General features: G+C 40.2%; 2 protein-coding genes across 10 annotated transcripts in view; both read right to left on the bottom strand.

The window, feature by feature from the left end:
- macf1a (microtubule actin crosslinking factor 1a) overlaps positions 1-7,367 on the bottom strand; it is a 441,796-nt gene extending 434,429 nt beyond the window's left edge. For 6 of the 9 annotated variants that reach the window (XM_061897253.1, XM_061897245.1, XM_061897252.1 and 3 more), the window contains exon 1: positions 7,022-7,366. The gene's annotated coding sequence lies outside the window, so the exon portion shown is untranslated. Of the gene's footprint in view, positions 1-7,021 lie in introns of all 9 variants that reach the window. The other 3 variants (XM_061897243.1, XM_061897250.1, XM_061897255.1) reach the window with 1 other exon arrangement.
- A 6,361-nt stretch (positions 7,368-13,728) lies between these two features.
- The window catches only part of ndufs5 (NADH:ubiquinone oxidoreductase subunit S5), a 7,653-nt gene continuing 1,216 nt past the window's right edge, over positions 13,729-20,165 (bottom strand). The window contains exons 2-3 of the mRNA XM_061897229.1: positions 18,896-19,124; positions 13,729-13,902 (exon numbers count right to left, since the gene is read on the bottom strand). Coding sequence (XP_061753213.1) covers positions 13,801-13,902; positions 18,896-19,111 — 318 coding nt within the window. The 5' untranslated portion in view covers positions 19,112-19,124 and the 3' untranslated portion in view covers positions 13,729-13,800. The remainder of the gene's footprint in view (positions 13,903-18,895; positions 19,125-20,165) is intronic.

Here is a 20,165-nt window from a genome sequence, read left to right as displayed (position 1 = left end):
ATTGTGTATTTCACATCAATAAAATGGAAGGTTTAGTGGTAATACATCCACACAATAAACTACAGAAGTTTATGCATTTAGAAATTAAACATTCACACAGCAAACATTGCACACAAAGAATATGACTTTAAACTGATTTTAACTTTTTTAACTGCTTGTTATCTAACAAATTGTTCTTTGGATAATTTGTATTTGCTTTTTAAATGTGTATTTTACTTCTGCTTTAAGTTTTATTTTTTAGTCTCTCCTTTGCCTCTATTTCTTTGTGGTGTACAGCCCTTTGTTTTTCAACTGTGGTGGTTTTTGAAGGGCTTTATAAATAAAGTTGGTATGGTATGCTAATATGTTTGCTTTGCTATTGACATGCTACTTATTAGATTTCAACACCTTTAAATTTGTTAATGAAAATTGCAACTAAGATACACATTACAATCAAAAATCTGGTGCATAATAATTACAATACTTGCAGTATTAACACTTTTTATGGCCCAACAAAAAAAAAGACTATAAACTTTACACTATTGCCAGCTAACGCCTTGGACTTGCAACTGTAATTGCAACTTAAGGTCATTCTTGCTAACGATAATATGACGATAATAAAAGAAGAGTTGTCTGTCTATCTGTGTTGGCCCTGCGATGAGGTGGCGAGTTGTCCAGGGTGTACCCCGCCTTCCGCCCGAATGCAGCTGAGATAGGTTCCAGCGACCCCCCCTACCCCCACCACCCCAAAAGGGACAAGCGGTAGAAAATGGATGGATGGATGGATAACAACTGGACTGCAGTTATCATAATCATCTTATATTTAAATGTTACAATAAAATTTGAGATTGTATTATTAAAAATAATAATATTTTATAACACACAAAAAATTGGTACCGCTGAGTACTCTAGTACTCTGGTATCGGTTCAAATGTAAACGGTGCCCATCCCTACTTTGTATGCTCTTAAAGGCCTACTGAAATGAGATTTTCTTATTTAAACGGGGATAGCAGGTCCATTCTATGTGTCATACTTGATCATTTCGCGATATTGCCATATTTTTGCTGAAAGGATTTAGTAGAGAACATCGACGATAAAGTTCGCAACTTTTGGTCGCTAATAAAAAAGCCTTGCCTGTACCAGAAGTAGCAGACGATGTGCGCGTGACGTCACGGGTTGTAGGGCTCCTCACATCCTCACATTGTTTATAATCATAGCCACCAGCAGCTAGAGCGATTCGGACCGGGAAAGCGACATTTCCTCATTAATTTAAGTGAGGATGAAAGATTCGTGGATGAGGATATTGAGAGTGAAGAACTAGAAAAAAAAAAGTTAAAAAAAAAAAAAAGGCGAGGGCACAATGTTATTAGACACATTTACTAGGATAATTCTGGAAAATCCCTTATCTGCTTATTGTGTTACTAGTGTTTTAGTGAGATTATATGGTACCTGAAAGTCAGAGGGGTGTGGTGACCGCCAGTGTCTCCGGTGGGAGGAGGTAATAGTCCGCAGCAGCTGCAGGAGGACGCAGGCTCCGCTCATAACTACGGTAAGAGCCAACTTATTACCACAATTTTCTCACCGAAACCTGCCGGTTGACAAGTGGTCGGGATCCATGTTCGCTTGACCGCTCTGTTCCATAGCAAAGCTTCACCTTTGGGAATTTTAATTAGGGAAACACCGTGTGTTTGTGTGGCTAAAGGCTAAAAGCTTCCCACCTCCATCTTTCTACTTTGACTTCTCTATTATTAATTGAACAAATTGCAAAAGATTCAGCAACACAGATTTCCAGAATACTGTGTAATTATGCGATCAAAGCAGACTAATTATAGCTCGGATCGGGCTGGAAAATAATGTCCGCTACAACCCGAGACGTCAAACGCACGCGTCGTCATATCGCAACGTTTTCAAAAGAACACTTCGCGGGAAATTTAAAATTGCAATTTAGTAAACTAAAAAGGCCGTATTGGCATGTGTTGCAATGTTAATATTTCATCATTGATATATAAACTATCAGACTGTGTGGTCGGTAGTAGTGGGTTTCAGTAGGCCTTTAAAGTATATATTTTTAAATTTGCCCATCTTTTACAATCTCTAACAAGCGTATTTCTCTTTTCTGTGTGTTCTAAATACTAAAAAACGGCTTTCAAGAGACAACGCTACTTTGCATATAGTCCAAAAACCTCCATCAACATGTGACATGCATGCTGTCAGTATGTGTGTAATGTAGTAATAACATGACAACGTGTGATATTTACACTACTTTGTTTATTTATTTTAACCAAAACTTATTTCCTTATTCCGCAGAACCTCAGAGCCTACGGCAACAAACGTTATTTCCGTCAACAACAACAGCTAATAGTCCTAATAACAAATTCAAATGCCGTTATCATGACATATTAATGGCCACATTTCTAAAAAAAACAACAACGTACTATTTAAGTGTATATTGTATCAGAACCTTTCCACAAAAGATATGATGTCTAACGATCATTCCTTTTTTCATAGCTTTTGCCCATGTATTGTGTTTTTCTTACTTTTCCGATTAAAACCGAAGCGATACAGGAGTTTTGTATTGGCGTCACTGGAAATAGTTTAACACTTATCTTCTCCCCTTGGACTTATTGACATGTTTGCATATTTTCTGATGAACTTTGGACATTATCAGGAATATAAACATGAGACTAGTGAACATATTGAATTGAACTGAAATGCAGTTGTCAATGTAGTCTTTCTGTTTATTGTTTTTACAGGTCATTTAAAGTAATCCAACCTTTTTACATTGATTTTTCTTAATATCTAATTACAAAACTACATTTTTGTTGGTACTAGGGCTGAGCGATATATCGCTGGTTTGTCACTGCGCGATATAGAAAATGACTATGTCGTGATATTCGAGTATACGTTCTCACGCAGTTGTTTTTAGCTGCGGGTATTACACTACATGCTCTTCTCACTCTTTCCTGTCTCTCCTTCTCACAGAGACGTTCACGAACCCAGGGAATCTGGACTATTGATAAGCAAGTCCTAAGATTTTATGCACGTTCTCTGTTTTATGTACTTCTGCAATTTTCATTATAAAAGCCTACTAAAACCCACTACTACCGACCACGAAGTCTGATAGTTTATATATCAGTGATGAAATATTAACATTGCAACACATACACATACACATACAATCATAGCCTCCAGCAGCAAGAGCTATTTGGACCGAGAAAGCGACGATTTCCTCATTAATTTGAGCGAGGACGAAAGATTTGTGGATAAGGAAAGTTAGAGTGAAGGACAAAAAAAAAAAAAAAAAAAGTGACGGCTCCGGGCGGCAGCAGTGTGAGCGTTTCGGATGTCATTAGACACATTTACTAGGATAATTCTGGAAGATCCCTTATCTGCTTATTGTTTTAATAGTGTTTTAGTGAGATTGTAAAGTCATACCTCAAAGTTGGATGGCTGCGGTGAACGCCAGTGTCTTTGATGGAAGCCAAGCTCACAGCTGCCTTTTTTGGACAGCTGCTGCAGGATGAGGTCACGTAATCCACTGATGTCTCCGGTAAGAGCTGACTTAATATCACAATTTTCCCATCCAAAAACTTGCTGGTTGACGTAGAGAAACATGTTCGCTTGACCGCTCTGTGTTAAAGCTTCACAACAAACAAAGAAACACCGGCTGTGTTTCGGTTGCTAAAGGCAGCTGCAATCCACCGCTTTCCACCAACTGCATTCTTCTTTATAGTCTCCATTATTAATTGAACAAATTGCAAAAGATTCAGCAACACAGATGTCCAAAATACTGTGTAATTATGCGATGAAAAGAGACGACTTTTGGCCGTGAGTGGTGCTGGGCTGAAATGTTCGCTCCAACCAATAACGTCAAACGCACACGTCATCACACCGCGACGTTTTCAACACGACACTTCGCGGGAAATTTAAAATTGTAATTTAGTAAACTAAAAAGGCCGTATTGGCATGCGTTGCAATGTTAATATTTCATCATTGATATATAAACTATCAGACTGTGTGGTCGGTAGTAGTGGGTTTCAGTAGGCCTTTAAATGCAATGAAAAAGCTCCATTCTATTTTTTTTTTTAAATGTAAACAAATAAAAATATAAAATTGAGAAAATTTGACAATAAAATACAATTTAATTTAATTAAAATACATTTGAATATATTGAATTAAATTACAGAAAAAAAATGTTTTAATAAAAATTAAAAAAATATATTTAATATATGTTTTTAAAGGCCTACTGAAACCCACTACTACCGACCACGCAGTCTGATAGTTTATATATCAATGATGAAATATTAACATTGCAACACATGCCAATACGGCCTTTTTAGTTTACTAAATTATATTTTTAAATTACCCGGGAGTTTCGTCTTGGAAACGTCGTGTAATGATGACGTGTACACAAGACGTCACGGGTTTTTAGGAAGTATGAGCGCTGCACACACACACAGCTAAAAGTCGTCTGCTTTAACGGCATAATTACACAGTATTTTGGACATCTGTGTTGCTGAATTTTTTTTGCAAGTTTTTCAATTAATAATGGAGAAGTCACAGTAGAAAAATGGAGTTGGGAAGCTTTAGTCTTTAGCCACAAAAACACACGGTGATTCCTTGTTTAGAATTCACGGAGGTGAAACTTTACTATGGATCAGAGCGGTCAAGCGAACATGGATCCCTACCACTTGTCAACCAGCACAAATTCGGTGAGAAAATTGAGGTAAAAAGTCGCTTCTTACCGGAGAAAAGCTGAGCTTGTGCCGTCCATACAGCTGCCGTCAACTCCCCTGAGACATTGGCGTCAAGACAACCGTGGACAAACCCCTCCGACTATCAGGTACTATTTAACTCACTAAAACAATAGCAACACAATAGAAAGATAAGGGATTTCCCAGAATTATCCTAGTAAATGTGTCTAAAAACATCCGTCCCAACGCAATCGCCGTTTTTTTTTTTCTTTTTTTCTAGTCCGTCGCTATCAATATCCTCAAACACGAATCTTTCATCCTCGCTCAAATTAATGGGGGAATTGTCGTTTTCTCGGTCCGAATAGCACTTTTTGTTGGAGGCTCCCATTAAAAACAATGTGAATATGTGAGGAGCCCCCACACTTGTGACGTCATCGTCTGCGACTTCCGGTACAGGCAAGGCTTTTCTCTTAGCACCGAAAGTTGCGAACTTCATCGTCGATGTTCTCTACTAAATCCTTTCAGCAAAAATATGGCAATATCGCGAAATGATCAAGTATGACACATAGAATGGACCTGCTATCCCCGTTTAAATAAGAAAATCTCATTTCAGTAGGCCTTTAAACCAGTGTGTGTGGCACTGGGAGCAGGTGGGTAAAGTGTCTTGCCCGAGGTCACATTAGCAGTGACTAGGATGGAAGCGGGGATCGAACCTCAAACCTTTAAGTTGCTGGCACGGCCACTCTACCAACCGAGCTATACCTATGTATAGTGTGTGGTAATATGCGCTGATATGTGTTAATGTTGCTTGAGATTTTTTCTGTTTTTTTTTTTCTCAAACTGGGTCCTTGCTTTTTAAATGCAATGAAAAAGCTCCATTCTATCTTTTTTTAAATGTAAACAAATAAAAAAATAAACTTCAGAAAATTTGATGATAAAATACGATTAAATTGAATTAAATTAAATTTGAATGTGTTAAATTAAATGACACAATTTTTTTTTTTATTGAAAATTAAAAAAATATATTTAATACCGTATTTCCTTGAATTGCCGCAGGGCATATAGTATGCGCCTGCCTTGAATTACTGCCGGGTCAAACTCGCTTTGCAAAAAAATTAGCGCATGCTTAGTATTACCGCCTGGTCAAACTCGTGACTTCACGAGTGACACTTCCCCTGTCATCACTTTCAAAATGGAGGAGGCTGATTTCAATACCAATAATTTGAAATCGCATAAAGGGAAGAAGATTAAGAGCTATTCAGTAGGACTTAAGGTCCAAGCTTACATCACACTCAAATTTTTACTGCATGCTTTTGGTAAGTGCCGGAGTGAGAAGAGGTTTTAAATTAATTAGCGCATGCTTACTTTTACCGCATGCCTTTGGTAAGCGCAGGAGTGAGAAGAGGTTTTAAATTAATTAGCGCCCTGGCGGCAATTGAAGGAAATACGGTATATGTTTTTAAATGGTGTGAATGTGAGTGTGAATGTTGTCTGTCTAGCTGTGTTGGCCATGCAATGAGGTGGCGACTTGTCCAGGGTGTACCCTGCCTTCCGCCCGATTGTAGCTGAGATAGGCTCCAGCGCCCCCCGCCACCCCAAAGGGAATAAGCGGTAGAAAATGGATGGATGTTTTTAAATGTGTACAAATGGGTTTCACTGGGCAGCGGAGTAAAAAGACGTGGGGGTCTGCCACCATAAGGCTCACGTTGGACCATCTGCCATAAAGCTGCAGGAGTGGAGCATCTCTCCTGTTTGGCCCCTCTTTGCTCCTGCAGGAACCTACTTTACATGCAGCCAGGTGGACTGCCAAGGTGACAGAGATGGATGAAGGGGGCCTTCGGTGTGCGGTTTCCGCTGCACACTTTTATTACGCCTGCGATGTGATGGCGACTTGTCCGGGGTGTACGACGCCTTCCGCCCGATTGTAGCTGACATAGGCTCCAGCGCCCCCCGCCACCCCGAAGGGTATAAGCGGTAGGAAATGGATGGATGGATGGATGGCCTTTTAGCACGCATTCCTGATCATGCTGTGCATGAGTGGACAGGGGGATGCTTTTGTTATCACATCCATCCATTTTGTACCGCTTCTTTATTTTGGGGTCTATCTCAGCTACAATCGGGCGGAAGGCAGCGGACACCCTGGACAAGTCGCCACCTCATCGCAGGGGCCAACACAAATACACTCACATGTGGACACAAACAACATCTCTGCCTGGGCTTATAACGTCAATAAACACATTCATGTCAAAATAAATCATCTTTGTCGTTGCTCCACGATATGGTGATGATGTGTGATTAAGAGAACAAGAGCAGCTTTGTTGGCTTTATGAGCTCCGGAGGTTGCTTACCTTCCGCGGGTGGCAGCCGTCTTGCTAGCCGGGCGCCGAGCGAGGAAGGCCGGGGTGACTGCGTCCTCCTCCCCCTTCTCCTCCGTGCGTGAATGGGAAAAAAAAAAGAATGTCCTCCGCTCCTCTCGAATGTAAAAGTAGGAGTCAGCGACGCTAATGGCTGCCCCGCCGTCCTCCTCTCGACGTCTCCTCCGCCGGTCCCTTCTCACCCTCTGCCGGCCACTCGCACAATGTCTCCCCGCTGGAGGCTGCTCGGTTCCTCGGTGGCGGAGCGAGGTGAGTCAGCCCACGGCTGCGGGCCGGAAGCGGACGTTTCGGGGCTTCTCCTGCGTCATCATCCCGCGTGGCTCGGCGGTTCCGCCAGACCCCGGCGAGGCCGACCCAGGCGCGCTCACGCTGCCTGGCGTGCACGCGCGGCCGGTAGTCTCTAAACCAGTGGTCCCCAACCTTTTTGCATCCGCGGACCGGTCAACGCTTAATAATTTGTCCCGCGGCCCGGGACAAATTATTAACGAAAAAGGGATGTTTTTGTCACGAAAAAGGGAGGTTTTTGTGGTTGGTGCACTAATTGTAAGTGTATATTGTGTTTTTTATGTTGATTTAATTAAAAAATATGTATATATATTTTTTTAATTTATTTTTTATTTTTTATAAAAATGAATAAAAAATTATTCTGCGGCCGGGTACCAATCCGGCCACTGCTCTAAACCAGGCGTGTCCAAAGTGCAGCCCGAGGGCCATTTGTGGCCCCCGGCTAATTTATTAATGGCCCCCGGCCCATTCTAAAAAATACTATAATAAAAATTTCAAACATAAAAGAGTGTAATAAAAGAGTAAACAGTGAAATGTAGCAAGAAAAAGTTGCAAAGTTGACACTAATAAGACAAAGCTGCCATGCGGACTTAAGGCTCCAATTACTTCACTGGAACAATTTCACTTTCAAATATTTTTTGGGGGGATATAATATTGCATATTTTGTGCGAAACAACGTTTGTTGTTTGTTTTTTTTTTCACAAAAAGGGCATCAAAAAAACGTTCTATTTACTTTCACCTTCAATTTACCTTTCTTTACATTTTATTTAGCTTCTAATGATCTATTTTCTTTTTTAAATCTTTCATTTAACTTCAATTTGCCTTCTATTTACCTTCCATTTACTTAATTTTTTAGCCTCTATTTACCTTCTAGTTAAGATTTACATTTTGTTTCACCATCTTTTACCTTCAATTTACCCTTGTTTAGCTCCTATTGACCTTATTTTACTTTTCTATAGAACATTGACTTTGTTTTACCATCTATTTACCTTACTTTAACTCTTAATTTACCTTTTTTAGCCTTTAAGTTACCTTGTTTCTACTTTCTTACTGGATGTGTAGTTTATGTTGGAGGCAAAGTTCCAATCAAGGCTTCATATATTTTGTAATCCATTGTATTTGATGTATTTAAAAACAAAGATTTGCATGATTATTAAATATTAGTGTCAACATTGTGCCTTTTCATTTTATTTCAGTTTTACCAACTTACAAACACATTTTCATGAGGTCTGGTGTAATCTTATTTCATGTTTATTAAACTTCATAAGTGGAAAATAAATTGGATACCCTTCATTTTTATTTTTTTGCATCTTCAGTTAATCACCAACTTAATTATACAAAGTTTTACCAGCTTACAAAAGAGCTTTCAAGACGTGTAAAACTGTAATAGAAAATGTTGCCTAATTTTTAAAAGTTGTATCAGAGTAAGATTTTTACACTCGTGTTGTTGTCCAGCAATTTAAGGGTTCCAGGTTCGATTCCCGCCGTCCTTGGGCAAGACACTTTACCCACCTGCGTCCAGTGCCACCCACACTGGTTTAACGGTAGCCTAAAAGAATGTAGCTAATAGGTTCCACCATGTAAAGCGCTGAGTCTCTAGAGCGGGGGTCCCCAAACTACGGCCAAAATCCGGCCCAAGTTAAAATATATGAATTTGATTTTGGATTTAAAAAATGTTTTTAATCCGTCCTTTCTAACCCATTTTATACTGCTTGTTACTCTCTGTGTCTCCTAGCCGCCCAGGCAAATCATATTGTTTAAAAATGCATTTTCCCATTGATAATGTGACATTATTGCGATCGGAATATATATATATATATATATAGTAGGTGTGGGGGGAAAAATAGATTCGAATACGAATCGCGATTCTCACGTTGTTCAATTCAGAATTGATTCTCATTTTTTAACAAATCGATTAAAAAAAAAAAAAAAATTTATCAATCCAACAAAACAATACACAGCAATACCATAACAATGCAATCCAATTCCAAAACCAAACCTGACCCAGAAACACTCAGAACTGCAATAAACAGAGCAATTGAAAGTGGACACAACGTTTTGAATCGGAAAAATATCGTTTTTGAATCGAGAATCGCGTTGAATCGAAAAAAAATCGATTTATTAATCGAATCGCGACCCCAAGAATCGGTATTGAATTGAATCGTGGGACACCCAAAGATTCGCAGACCTAATATATATATATATATATATATATATATATATATATATATATATATATATATATATATATATATATATATAAAAGGTTACTGTGGTTTATCCGTTATACATTGCTCAATACCGGGGTAGAGCGGAATATACGTTAGGTCAGGAAAAAATACAGAGGCTATTTCATCCTTACAAGCCTTTTTTGGCAGGTTTCCCTGCTTTTCAGGGGATTTAATTATATATTTTATTATAAAATCCATTGTTTCGCAGGTTTCCCTGCTCTTCAGAGGATTTTATTATACATGCATCTATTTTCTACCGCTTATCTCTTTCGGGGTCGCGGAGGGTGCTGGAGCCTATGTTATTGTAAAATCCCCTGAAGAGCAGGGAAACCTGCGAAACAGGCTTGTAGGGATGAAATAGCCTCCGTGTTATTTCCTGACCTGATATATATTTTACATATATCAGGTCAGGCTATATTTTTCTAACCCAATGTGGCCCCCGAGTCAAAAAGTTTGGGGAGACGTGCTCTAGAGAAAAGCGCTATATAAATATAATTCACTTCTCTCCCTAATGAAGTGAGCTCACAGATGCAAGGATAGATTGTGGAACTTGAAAGGGCTCAAGATGGCTTTCTTCCAGGATATTTTCACTTTAATAGTAGTTCATATTTAAAAGGGTTTGAGTCTACTCTTTATGTTCTGGGATAATCCCAAATCCTCAACCTCGGAGCGGCGTCAAAAACTGGATTAAGTGTTGCTTTAATTAAACATCAGATTAATCATCAAAGAATGCAAGTGTGCAATTTGAGGACGGACAGAAGTTTCTCCGTGGCCGTCAAGAAGAAATATTTAGGTTACAACTTCAGTTTTTGCTCAGAAGTTGCAATAAATCTCCAATAAAACACAATACAACAAAGATATACATCAATATTGATTAAAATATATGAATTATACATTATGATCATATATGCTTAGATTCTAAATTACACTTTGGTGTCATTTGATATTCTAAGCCTCACAATATCAAAGTACACCAAAGTCTCATTCTAATGGTGAGGATGTGGCGCCATCTAGTGGCAGCTCACAGAGACGACAAATGTGATTAGTGCAGACTAATTAAAAGGTCGAGGAGCATCAATTCAAATCGATTATATTATTTGTCACAGTTGTGTCCTGCAGCCGCTTTTTATTCACTTACATCATAAACATCTCATCAAAATGTAATCAAGTCTGGAAAGTAGTTCAATAGTTCAAAGTGTTGGTATATTTTGTTGCGTATGTCCTGGGCATGACGTTAAAGTGGAGGCTCCTCTAAGGGGTCTTGGGGCACTGGGAGGTTTACCCCTTTATTACTGTTACCCCAGGTGGCCCTTGGCATAGGCCTAGTACCTGACTGCCCCTTAGCCAGGGATACGGCAAAGACATCAAAAGTGGAGCAGGCGGAAGACGGTAGATGTAAGAACCGCCACAACAGCTGCGATGGCGGAAGAAAGCACCCCCTCGTCCATGTGGGCCCAATTACGGGGAAATAACAACCCAATACCTCTACGGTGGAACAGGCAAAGGATGATGGCTAACCCTATGGAAAGTCACAACGGTGGAAGAAGGCTGCGACTTGGGACTCCATGCCACTGGACCTCGACCCGGATCTGTCAAGGATGGTGTGGTGACTGTCTGTGCACCACGTTAAACAAAGCCACGTACTAGAATCCTCCATAAAGGGATACAGCCCTACCAGGAGGACCGTCATACTCGTTGGAGTGACCGCCAATGATGATTTTGTTGCGTAGCAGGTACAACCAAGGGAAAAGATGATGGAATTATTTTATGGAACTAATTTACCGTATTTTTCAGACTATGAGTCGCAGTTTTTTTTCATAGTTTGGCCGGGGGTGCGACTTATACTCAGGAGCGACTTATGTGTGAAATTATTAACACATTACCGTAAAATATCAATATTATTTAGCTCATTCACGTAAGAGACTAGACGTAGAAGATTGCATGGGATTTAGCAATTAGGAGTGACAGATTGTTTGGTAAACATAGACAGTGTTTCCCACAGGTCAGGCATCTATTTGTGGTGGTGTGGTCGGGCGGCGGGGGGACGGGGGGCAGCAGCGGGGGCGATGACCAAGAAGAACGCGGAATCGGAATATAATTACAACACTTTATGTACATATTTATATAATATTTACATATTTATATAAGATGTAACTACAAGCTCCATTCACAGACAGAGTCCAATTGCTTTTATGAGCGGTCGAGCGAGTCAAATGTCGGAAAAAAAAAACTAAACTTTTTTTTTTTAATTTGTGGCGGCCATAATTCTTTCGTGGTGGGCCGCAACAAATAAATGAATGTGTGGGAAACCCTGGTAGAGCATGGTCTACATCAGGGGTCTCAAACTCAATTTACCTGGGAGCCGCTAGATGCAGAAACTGGGTGAGGTCGGACCGAAAGAAAATATTTCTTAAAAAATTATATGTATATTGTAGCCCGAAATGGTTAGTGCTGCATGGGATTCTGGGTATTTGTTCTGTTGTGTTACGGTGCTGATGTTCTCCCAAAATGTGTTTGTCATTCTTGTATGGTGTGGGTTCACAATGTGGCGCATATTTGTAACAGTGTTAAAGTTGTTTATACAGCCGCCCTCAGTGTGACCTGTATGGCTGTTGACCAAGTATACGTTGTGTGTGTGTTAAAGCCACATATATTGTGTGACTGGGCCGGCGTGCTGATAGCACAAGGTGTAGTGGACGCTAAAGGCAGTGCTTCCACGGTGTTCCCGTAATATTGTTGTTTGGGTAAAATTTGGGAGAATGATTACCCCTGGAGTGGCACTGAAATTTGGGAGTCTCCCGGAAAAATCGAGGGAATACAAGTATCACGCTGTAAAGCATGGGTGTCAAACTCTGGCCCGCCATGTAATTTCATTTGGCCCTTGAGGCAATAATAAATTAACATTAGAGCTGGCCCTCGGATATTATACAGTGGCGGTGCCGCTGTATCACCACATTCAACGCTAATTCTCATACTTGCCAACCCTCGCGATTTTTCCAGGAGAATCCCGAATTTCAGTGCCCACCCCGAAAATCTCCCGGGGCAACCATTCTCCCGAATTCCCACCCGGTCAACAATATTGGGGGCGTGCTTTAAAGGTACTGCTTTTAGCATCCTCTACAACCTGTCGTCACGTCCGCTTTTCCTCCATACAAACAGCGTGCCGGCCCAGTCACGTAATATATGCGGCTTCTACACACACACACAAGTGAATGCAAGGCATACATGGTCAACAGCCATACAGGTCACACTGAGGGTGGCTGTATAAATAACTTTAACACTGTTACACCACACTGTGAACCCACACCAAACAAGAATGACAAACACATTTCGGGGGAATATCCGCACCGTAACACAACATAAACACAACAGAACAAATACCCAGAACCCCTTGCAGCATTAACTCTTCCGGGACGCTACAACATACACCCCCGCTACCAACGAAACTCGATTTTGCATGTCACTATAAAGTTATATAAGCCTTGCTTGTTCAATATTCAATGCAAAACTTGTTTGGGTCCCTATGAAAAGGTTAAGTTGTTCAACTTTGGCCCTCGGCTTTGTTCAGTTTAGAATTTTGGCCCGCTCTGTATTTGAGTTTGACACCCCTGCTGTAAAGCATCATTCATATAAAACTCGCGGGCCGCACCAACATTAAATTTTCACATTGAGGTGAGGGCTGCAAAATAACGTCTCGCGGGCCGCAATCGGCGGTGTTTGAGACCCCTGGTCTATATGTTATAGTTATTTGAATGACTCTTACCATAATATGTTAGGTTAACATACCAGGCACCTTCTCAGTTGGTTATTTATGCCTCATATAACGTACACTTATTCAACCTGTTGTTCATTATTCTTTATTTATTTTAAATTGCCTTTCAAATGTCTGTTCTTGGTGTTGGGTTTTATCAAATAAATTTCCCCCAAAAATGCGACTTATACTCCAGTTTGACTTATATATGTTTTTTTCCTTCTTTATTATGCATTTTCGGCAGGTTCGACTTATACTCCGCAGCGACTTATACTCCGACAAATACGGTATTTAGAGCAGTATTTTGTGCAAGGATTTAAAAAAAAAAAAAAAAGAAGTGATATAATATTCATAATGTCAACATGAAACAAGCGAAAACAGTGAAAAGAAAGTCAGTAGAGAATACGAGGAAGTAGAGGTGATGACTTTTATTATGTAAATGAGCACATGGAGGAAGAAGAAGGGACAATTTAAGATGTTTCCAATTAGGCTTGGTCTGCCTGGCCCGTGTGGCAGGGGGGCGGCGTGTACGTGCCCTCCTTCACCATCTTGTCACGCTGCTGGCGGATGGCGTACAGACGCTGATGCTGCGAGGGGGGGGAGAGACGAGGGAGACGTGAGACATCATGCAGACGTCACGCACACGCGGTTTCGGGCCTCTTTTAGTTATAACTGGTTCCCATTGTACCAGAATTTACATAGTGGATACCTGTGAATTTCCTTATTGGATACCACAATAAAGACAAAAGTGTCTGGTCATTAAATATGTATTCTGATATATGTCTTCACAGAAAATGAGCCAAAGTCAGTAAGTCTCAGTTTGAATAATTATTTAATTGTATCATTTTTCTTTTAATAAAAAATGAAAACGGGTCTGTCACGACAAATTTTTTCCCCCCTACAAAAACCTTCCCCCCGGAAGAAATTTGGCGTGACAGCCCCTCCAATACCTGAAGGACCCCAATGAGGGCGTGACAATACCAAGTTATGTGAGTCTTAAGGGTTACAGCTGCAAAATTAGCAAAGCAAAAATAGCTTGAAAGGTTAGCATGCTGGAATGCTAATATTTTTTCCTCACCGTTAAGGGTTACAGCTACAAAATTAGCGAAACAAAAATAACTTGAAATGTTAGCATGCTGAAATGCTAGTATTTTTTCCTCACCGTTAAGGGTTACAGCTGCAAAATTAGTGAAACAAAAATAGCTTGAAAGGTTAGCATGCTGGAATGCTAATATTTTTTTCTCACCGTTAAGGGTTACAGTTGCAAAATTTGCGAAACAAAAATAGCTTGAAATGTTAGCATGCTGAAATGCTAATATTTTTTCCTCACCGTTATTTTTCACCTATGACAATCAGCCAATTATAATGCTTTGAAAACAGGGAGCTGTGTGGGCTGCTTTAAAGGTCCTTCCACCCTCATTGGGGTCCTTCAAGTAGTTTCTTTCGGGGGGAAGGTTTTTGTAGGGGGGAAGAAATTTGGCGTGACAGCTCCCACAGAACCGAACACCACACTTAAAGGGGAACATTATCACCAGACCTATGTAAGCGTCAATATATACCTTGATGTTGCAGAAAAAAGACCATATATTTTTTTAACCGATTTCCAAACTCTAAATGGGTGAATTTTGGCGAATTAAACGCCTTTCTATTTGTCGCTCTCGGAACGATGACGTTAGAACGTGACGTCACCTAGGTAATAAAGCCGCCATTTTCTCGAACACATTACAAACACCGCGTCTCAGCTCTGTTATTTTCAGCTTTTTTGACTGTTTTCCGTACCTTGGAGACATCATGCCTCGTCGGTGTGTTGTCGGAGGATGTAACAACACTTTTAGGGAGGGATTCAAGTAGCACCACCGGACCAAGGATGCGAAAGTGGCAATAAATTGGACGAAATTTGTTCAAAATACGAGGGTGTGGGGAAAACCGATGAAATGGTCAGTCGTTTGTTCCGCACACTTTACCGACGAAAGCTATGCTACTACAGAGATGGCAAGATTGTGTGGATATCCTGCGACACTCAAAGCAGATGCATTTCCAACAATAAAGTCAAAGAAATCTGCCGCCAGACCCCTATTGAATGTGCCGGAGTGTCTGCACATTTTACCGGCGATGCTAAGGCAGACATGGCACAGAGATGTATGGATAACCTGCAGATGCATTTCCAACGATAAAGTCAACGAAATCACAAAGGTGAGTTTTGTTGATGTTATTGACTTATGTGCTAATCAGACTTATTTGGTCGCGGCATGACTGCCAGCTAATTGATGCTAGCTGTATGTACATTTGTAGCTATATTTGCATCCAGCGTTTCCTTCCATCCACATTTGATGCCAAACAAACACTTACCAATCGACATATTTACGTTTCTCCAGTGTTACAAGATGCGAAAGTCCCGATCGTTTGGTCTGTGCATTTTACTGGCGATGCTAAGGTAGACATGGCCGCGTCAATAGCTATTCGCTCAATAGCTTCAGTTTCTTCTTCAATTTCATTTTTGCTATCTGCCTCCATACTCCAACCATCCGTTTCAATACATGCGTAATCTGTTGAATCGCTTAAACCGCTGAAATCCGAGTCTGAATCCGAGCTAATGTCGCTATATCTTGCTGTGCTATCCGTTTGTTTGTATTGGCATCACTGGATGACGTCACAGGAAAATGGACGGTAGCTTCACAGATAGCGAAAATCAGACACTTTAAAGTCTTTTTTCGGGATATTCCGGGATGGGTAAAATTTTGAAAAAAACTTTGAAAAATAAAATATGCCACTGGAAACTGATTTTTATTGGTTTTAACCCTTCTGAAATTGTGATAATGTTCCCCTTTAAAGACAAATCTTCATCTTTGTATTTGTTATTAGTGTTAACTAGGGATGGGTGAGAAAAAATGTACATGTAACCATGTGTACTTCAAATGTAACCTTCCTCTAATTATAATCCCCTCTGCTATAAACAGGAAGGAAAAGAAATGTCAACACAAACATGGAGAATGATCAACATAATTAACTGTAAAATACTTCACAACATCTTAAAATTAAGGCGCAAAAATAAGGAATGTATAAGAAAAGCTTAACTGAGTGTAACAAAATAGTGCAGGGAACAAAAATGTAAACATGGAAAAACCTGAGAAGAACAATTTTTTTGCAGGTTTAGTGCCAATAAATTAGAGCTGTACTCTAAAGGGTGAGCATGTCTAAAGGTGGTGTGGCCTTAAAACCACACTACCTTAAGTAGAGTGGTCTTAAGTAGTCCAGTCTTAGTGGGGACGAACACCTTGCATCATTTACAGACCACATTGGTCTGACTACGGTCCGTTTTTTTTTTTTACATAAAAAAAAACGGCACTCTGTTAGGTGTCTTTTTCTTTATCCACAATCTTTTACTTTTTACTGTCTCTTCTCCGTGCAAAGAATCAACTGCAAGACAACAAGGTGGTGCAACCGAACGTGATAGTTGATACTGTTACCTGTTTTAGAATAATTTTATCTAAGTTAAATGAGTTCCCGGTGACAAGACCAAAAGCTGTCTTTGAACCTACCAAGAAGAAGGTTTGTAAAACCCCACTGTGTAGGAGGGGGTGTTATGTTTTTTTCATGTATTGTAATCAACAGAAAGATATTGCCTGACCCAAGAACTACAAAAGCGAAGAGGAAGCAGGACCAGACTCCCCTCCAGGCACCGCTTCTTTGAACTGTTTTACGACCTTTTCTGTGAACTGTTTACGACCCTCGTCCCTTAGAAGCAGCTGTTGCCATGTGGTCTGAGAAAGTCCAAATGAAGGAGGAGGCGTACAATATTTCGCTAGAGCGTGCGGGAGACTGTAAAAAAGAGTACAGACCAGACGTTTCTCCTCAAATTGAGCCAAATTTAATTCTGTGTCTGTTTGATTCTTTGCTTTTTGTCCTGTTTAATACATGTCTTCGGTGTTTGAACCTGACAACCTGATTGGCTGTTAGCGTGTCACTCCCCCCGATCAGTGAACACTTCCTGCACTGCTCGGTTACCAAAAGAGCGAGTGCCTTTGTTAACGCAACCAACCTTGCTTTGCAACTTCCGCTTCTTCTGACAAAAGAAAAAAAAACGTTCTACCAAACTCGTTTTTTTAATGATATCGATTACGTGTGCATCGCAACACATGTTGATATAGTTTTATCACCCTGTCCTAGTATAAAAATTTCAGCCTTCTCTCATGATGTTTTGCCTTTTTTCTCTATCCAACTTTTTGGTTTATTTAATTTCTCTGAATTGCCGTAAAAATGGTGCATTCAACAAATGGCCCACAGGCCACACTTTGCCTTCCTAGTGAAATGAGTAAAGGCATGGCTTTGCCAAGCGACCGAAGAGTGCCTTTAAAGGCCTACTGAAACCCACTACTACCGACCACGCAGTCTGATAGTTTATATATCAATGATGAAATATTAACATTGCAACACATGCCAATACGGCCTTTTTAGTTTACTAAATTGCAATTTTAAATTTTGCACCGAAATATCCTGCTGAAACGTATCGGTATGATGACGCATGCATTGTAGAGGACATTCTGGAAATCTGTGTTGCTGAATCTTTTGCAATTTGTTCAATGAATAATGGAGACGTCAAAGAAGAAAGCTGTAGGTGGGAAGCGGTGTATTGCGGCCGCCTTTAGCAACACAAACACAGCTGGTGTTTCATTGTTTACATTCCCGAAAGATGACGGTGAAGCTTTACTATGGAACAGAGATGTCAAGCGAACACGGTTGGATTGAACCACACACACACAAAGTACAGTGTATTATGCAGCGATCATTTCGAAAGATCGTGTTTCGAAGAAGGTCCCTTGCGAAGGGCAGAGATGGGCATCGCCACCACCCGTCGACTGGTGCTGAAGAAAGGTGAGGGGCCGACCTTCAGGTTGTACAGGTACGACCATATAATCTCACTAAAACACTAGTAACACAATAAGCAGATAAGCGATTTTCCAGAATTATCATAGTAAATGTGTCCAAAAACATCTGAATCGCTCCCACAATATTTTTTTTTCTTTCTAGTCCTTCACTCTTACTTTCCACATCCACAAATCTTTTATCCTCGCTCAAATTACTGGGGAAATCGTCGCTTTCTCGGTGCGAATCGCTTTCGCTGCTGGTGGCTATGATTGTAAACAATGTTCAGATGTGAGGAGCTCCACGACCCGTGACGTCACGCGCATATTGTCTGCTACTTCCGGTACAGGCAAGGCTTTTTTATCAGCACCAAAAGTTGCAAACTTCATCGTCGATGTTCTCTACTAAATCCTTTCAGCAAAAATATGGCAATGTCGCAAAATGATCAAGTATGACACATAGAATGGACCTGCTATCCCCGTTTAAACAACAAAATCTCATTTCAGTAGGCCTTTAAGTTGTGTTTTATTAGCACTTATAGGAGCGATAAAGGTTGGATAGAGGTTTTCTGCACGGTGCAGTAATGCACACTCCAGGCTTGTGGTGGCGGATCTCCGCTGTCACTCACACGACGAATGCTTTTGTGACCGCCTGTATTTGATCATGGAACAAATGCATGACGCAATACACAATATGGTCGTCTAGTTCTTCACTTACGATCTTCTTGTGGTGCAGACACTCGTAGAAGTCCTCAAGCTCCAGCTGGCACTCCTTCTTGGCGCGTGTCTGCCCGATGCCGTGGGCGCATTCGATCCACTCCTTCTCGAACGCGTGGCAGCGTACCGCCCGCTTGTACGGCTGCTCAGCACTCCGCAGCAGCAGCCAGCGGTCTATGTCGATGCCCAGCCACGACTGCAGGTCCATAAAGGGCATGGTGCCGACGATGCTGGGAAAAACACCAGGAGCAAAATGAGCTCTTATCTACCTCTATTGTTACGTTTAGGGATCTGCCCCTCAGGGTTTTATGCTGCCCATTCCAATTATCCATCGGCCAACCAATTACATGTATTAACTATAAATCTTGAAAATGTCAACACAATATTAAAACTAGTTCTCTATTCTCTTCCTGTGTGTAACATGTTCAGTCTCGTTTTCTAGTGATAATATTTGATAATGATACCTAAGATACAAAGAAATGCAGGTATTTGCCGTGATGGAGGTACGAAGATTTTGTATTTGATGTGAGAGATATCACTCCTGTTTATTTTTGTTGGCTAAACTGTTGCACTGAACCACATTATGTTGTTGGAGAATATCAAAGCGTGTTTATTTGACTTTATCTTCATTAGCCAAACTGCTTTGAGTTTTATATTAGTATCAAAAAGTAAACACCATGTCTTTACATTACTTTTGGGTTTTTCATGTCACAAAGGTATTACTTTAAAATAGGGCTGGGCGATATGGCCTTTTTTTAATATCTCGATATTTTTAGGCCATGTCACGATACACGAAATATATCTCCATATTTTGCCTTAGCCTTGAATGAACACTTGATGCATATAATCACAGCAGTATGATGATTCTATGTGTCTACTTTAATACATTCTTCTTCATGCTGCACTAATATATGCTCATTTTCAACTTTAATGCAGAGAGGGAAATCACAACTAAGTCAATTTAGCAAAACTGTATTTATTAAACAGTTATTAAGCAGTGGCACAAGCATTCATCTCATTTTAAAATAGAAAGTGCAAGATTGTCAGAGACATTTTAAAACAAGCTTTGAGTGCACTTTTGTGCATGATGTCACTAACATGACATATCAAAACAACACCTAAATTAAAGTGCACTTTTTGTACGGAACACCACTACAATAGTTAAAAACAAATAAAGTGCATATATATATATATATATATATATATATATATATATATATATATGTAGATTCCTAATGTAGCCTTCATTTTGGATTGTTTACTTGTGAACT

The sequence above is a fragment of the Nerophis ophidion genome, linkage group LG04, assembly GCF_033978795.1.
Source record: "Nerophis ophidion isolate RoL-2023_Sa linkage group LG04, RoL_Noph_v1.0, whole genome shotgun sequence".
NCBI lineage: Eukaryota > Metazoa > Chordata > Actinopteri > Syngnathiformes > Syngnathidae > Nerophis > Nerophis ophidion.
This window is presented reverse-complemented; position numbering and strand designations above follow the sequence as displayed.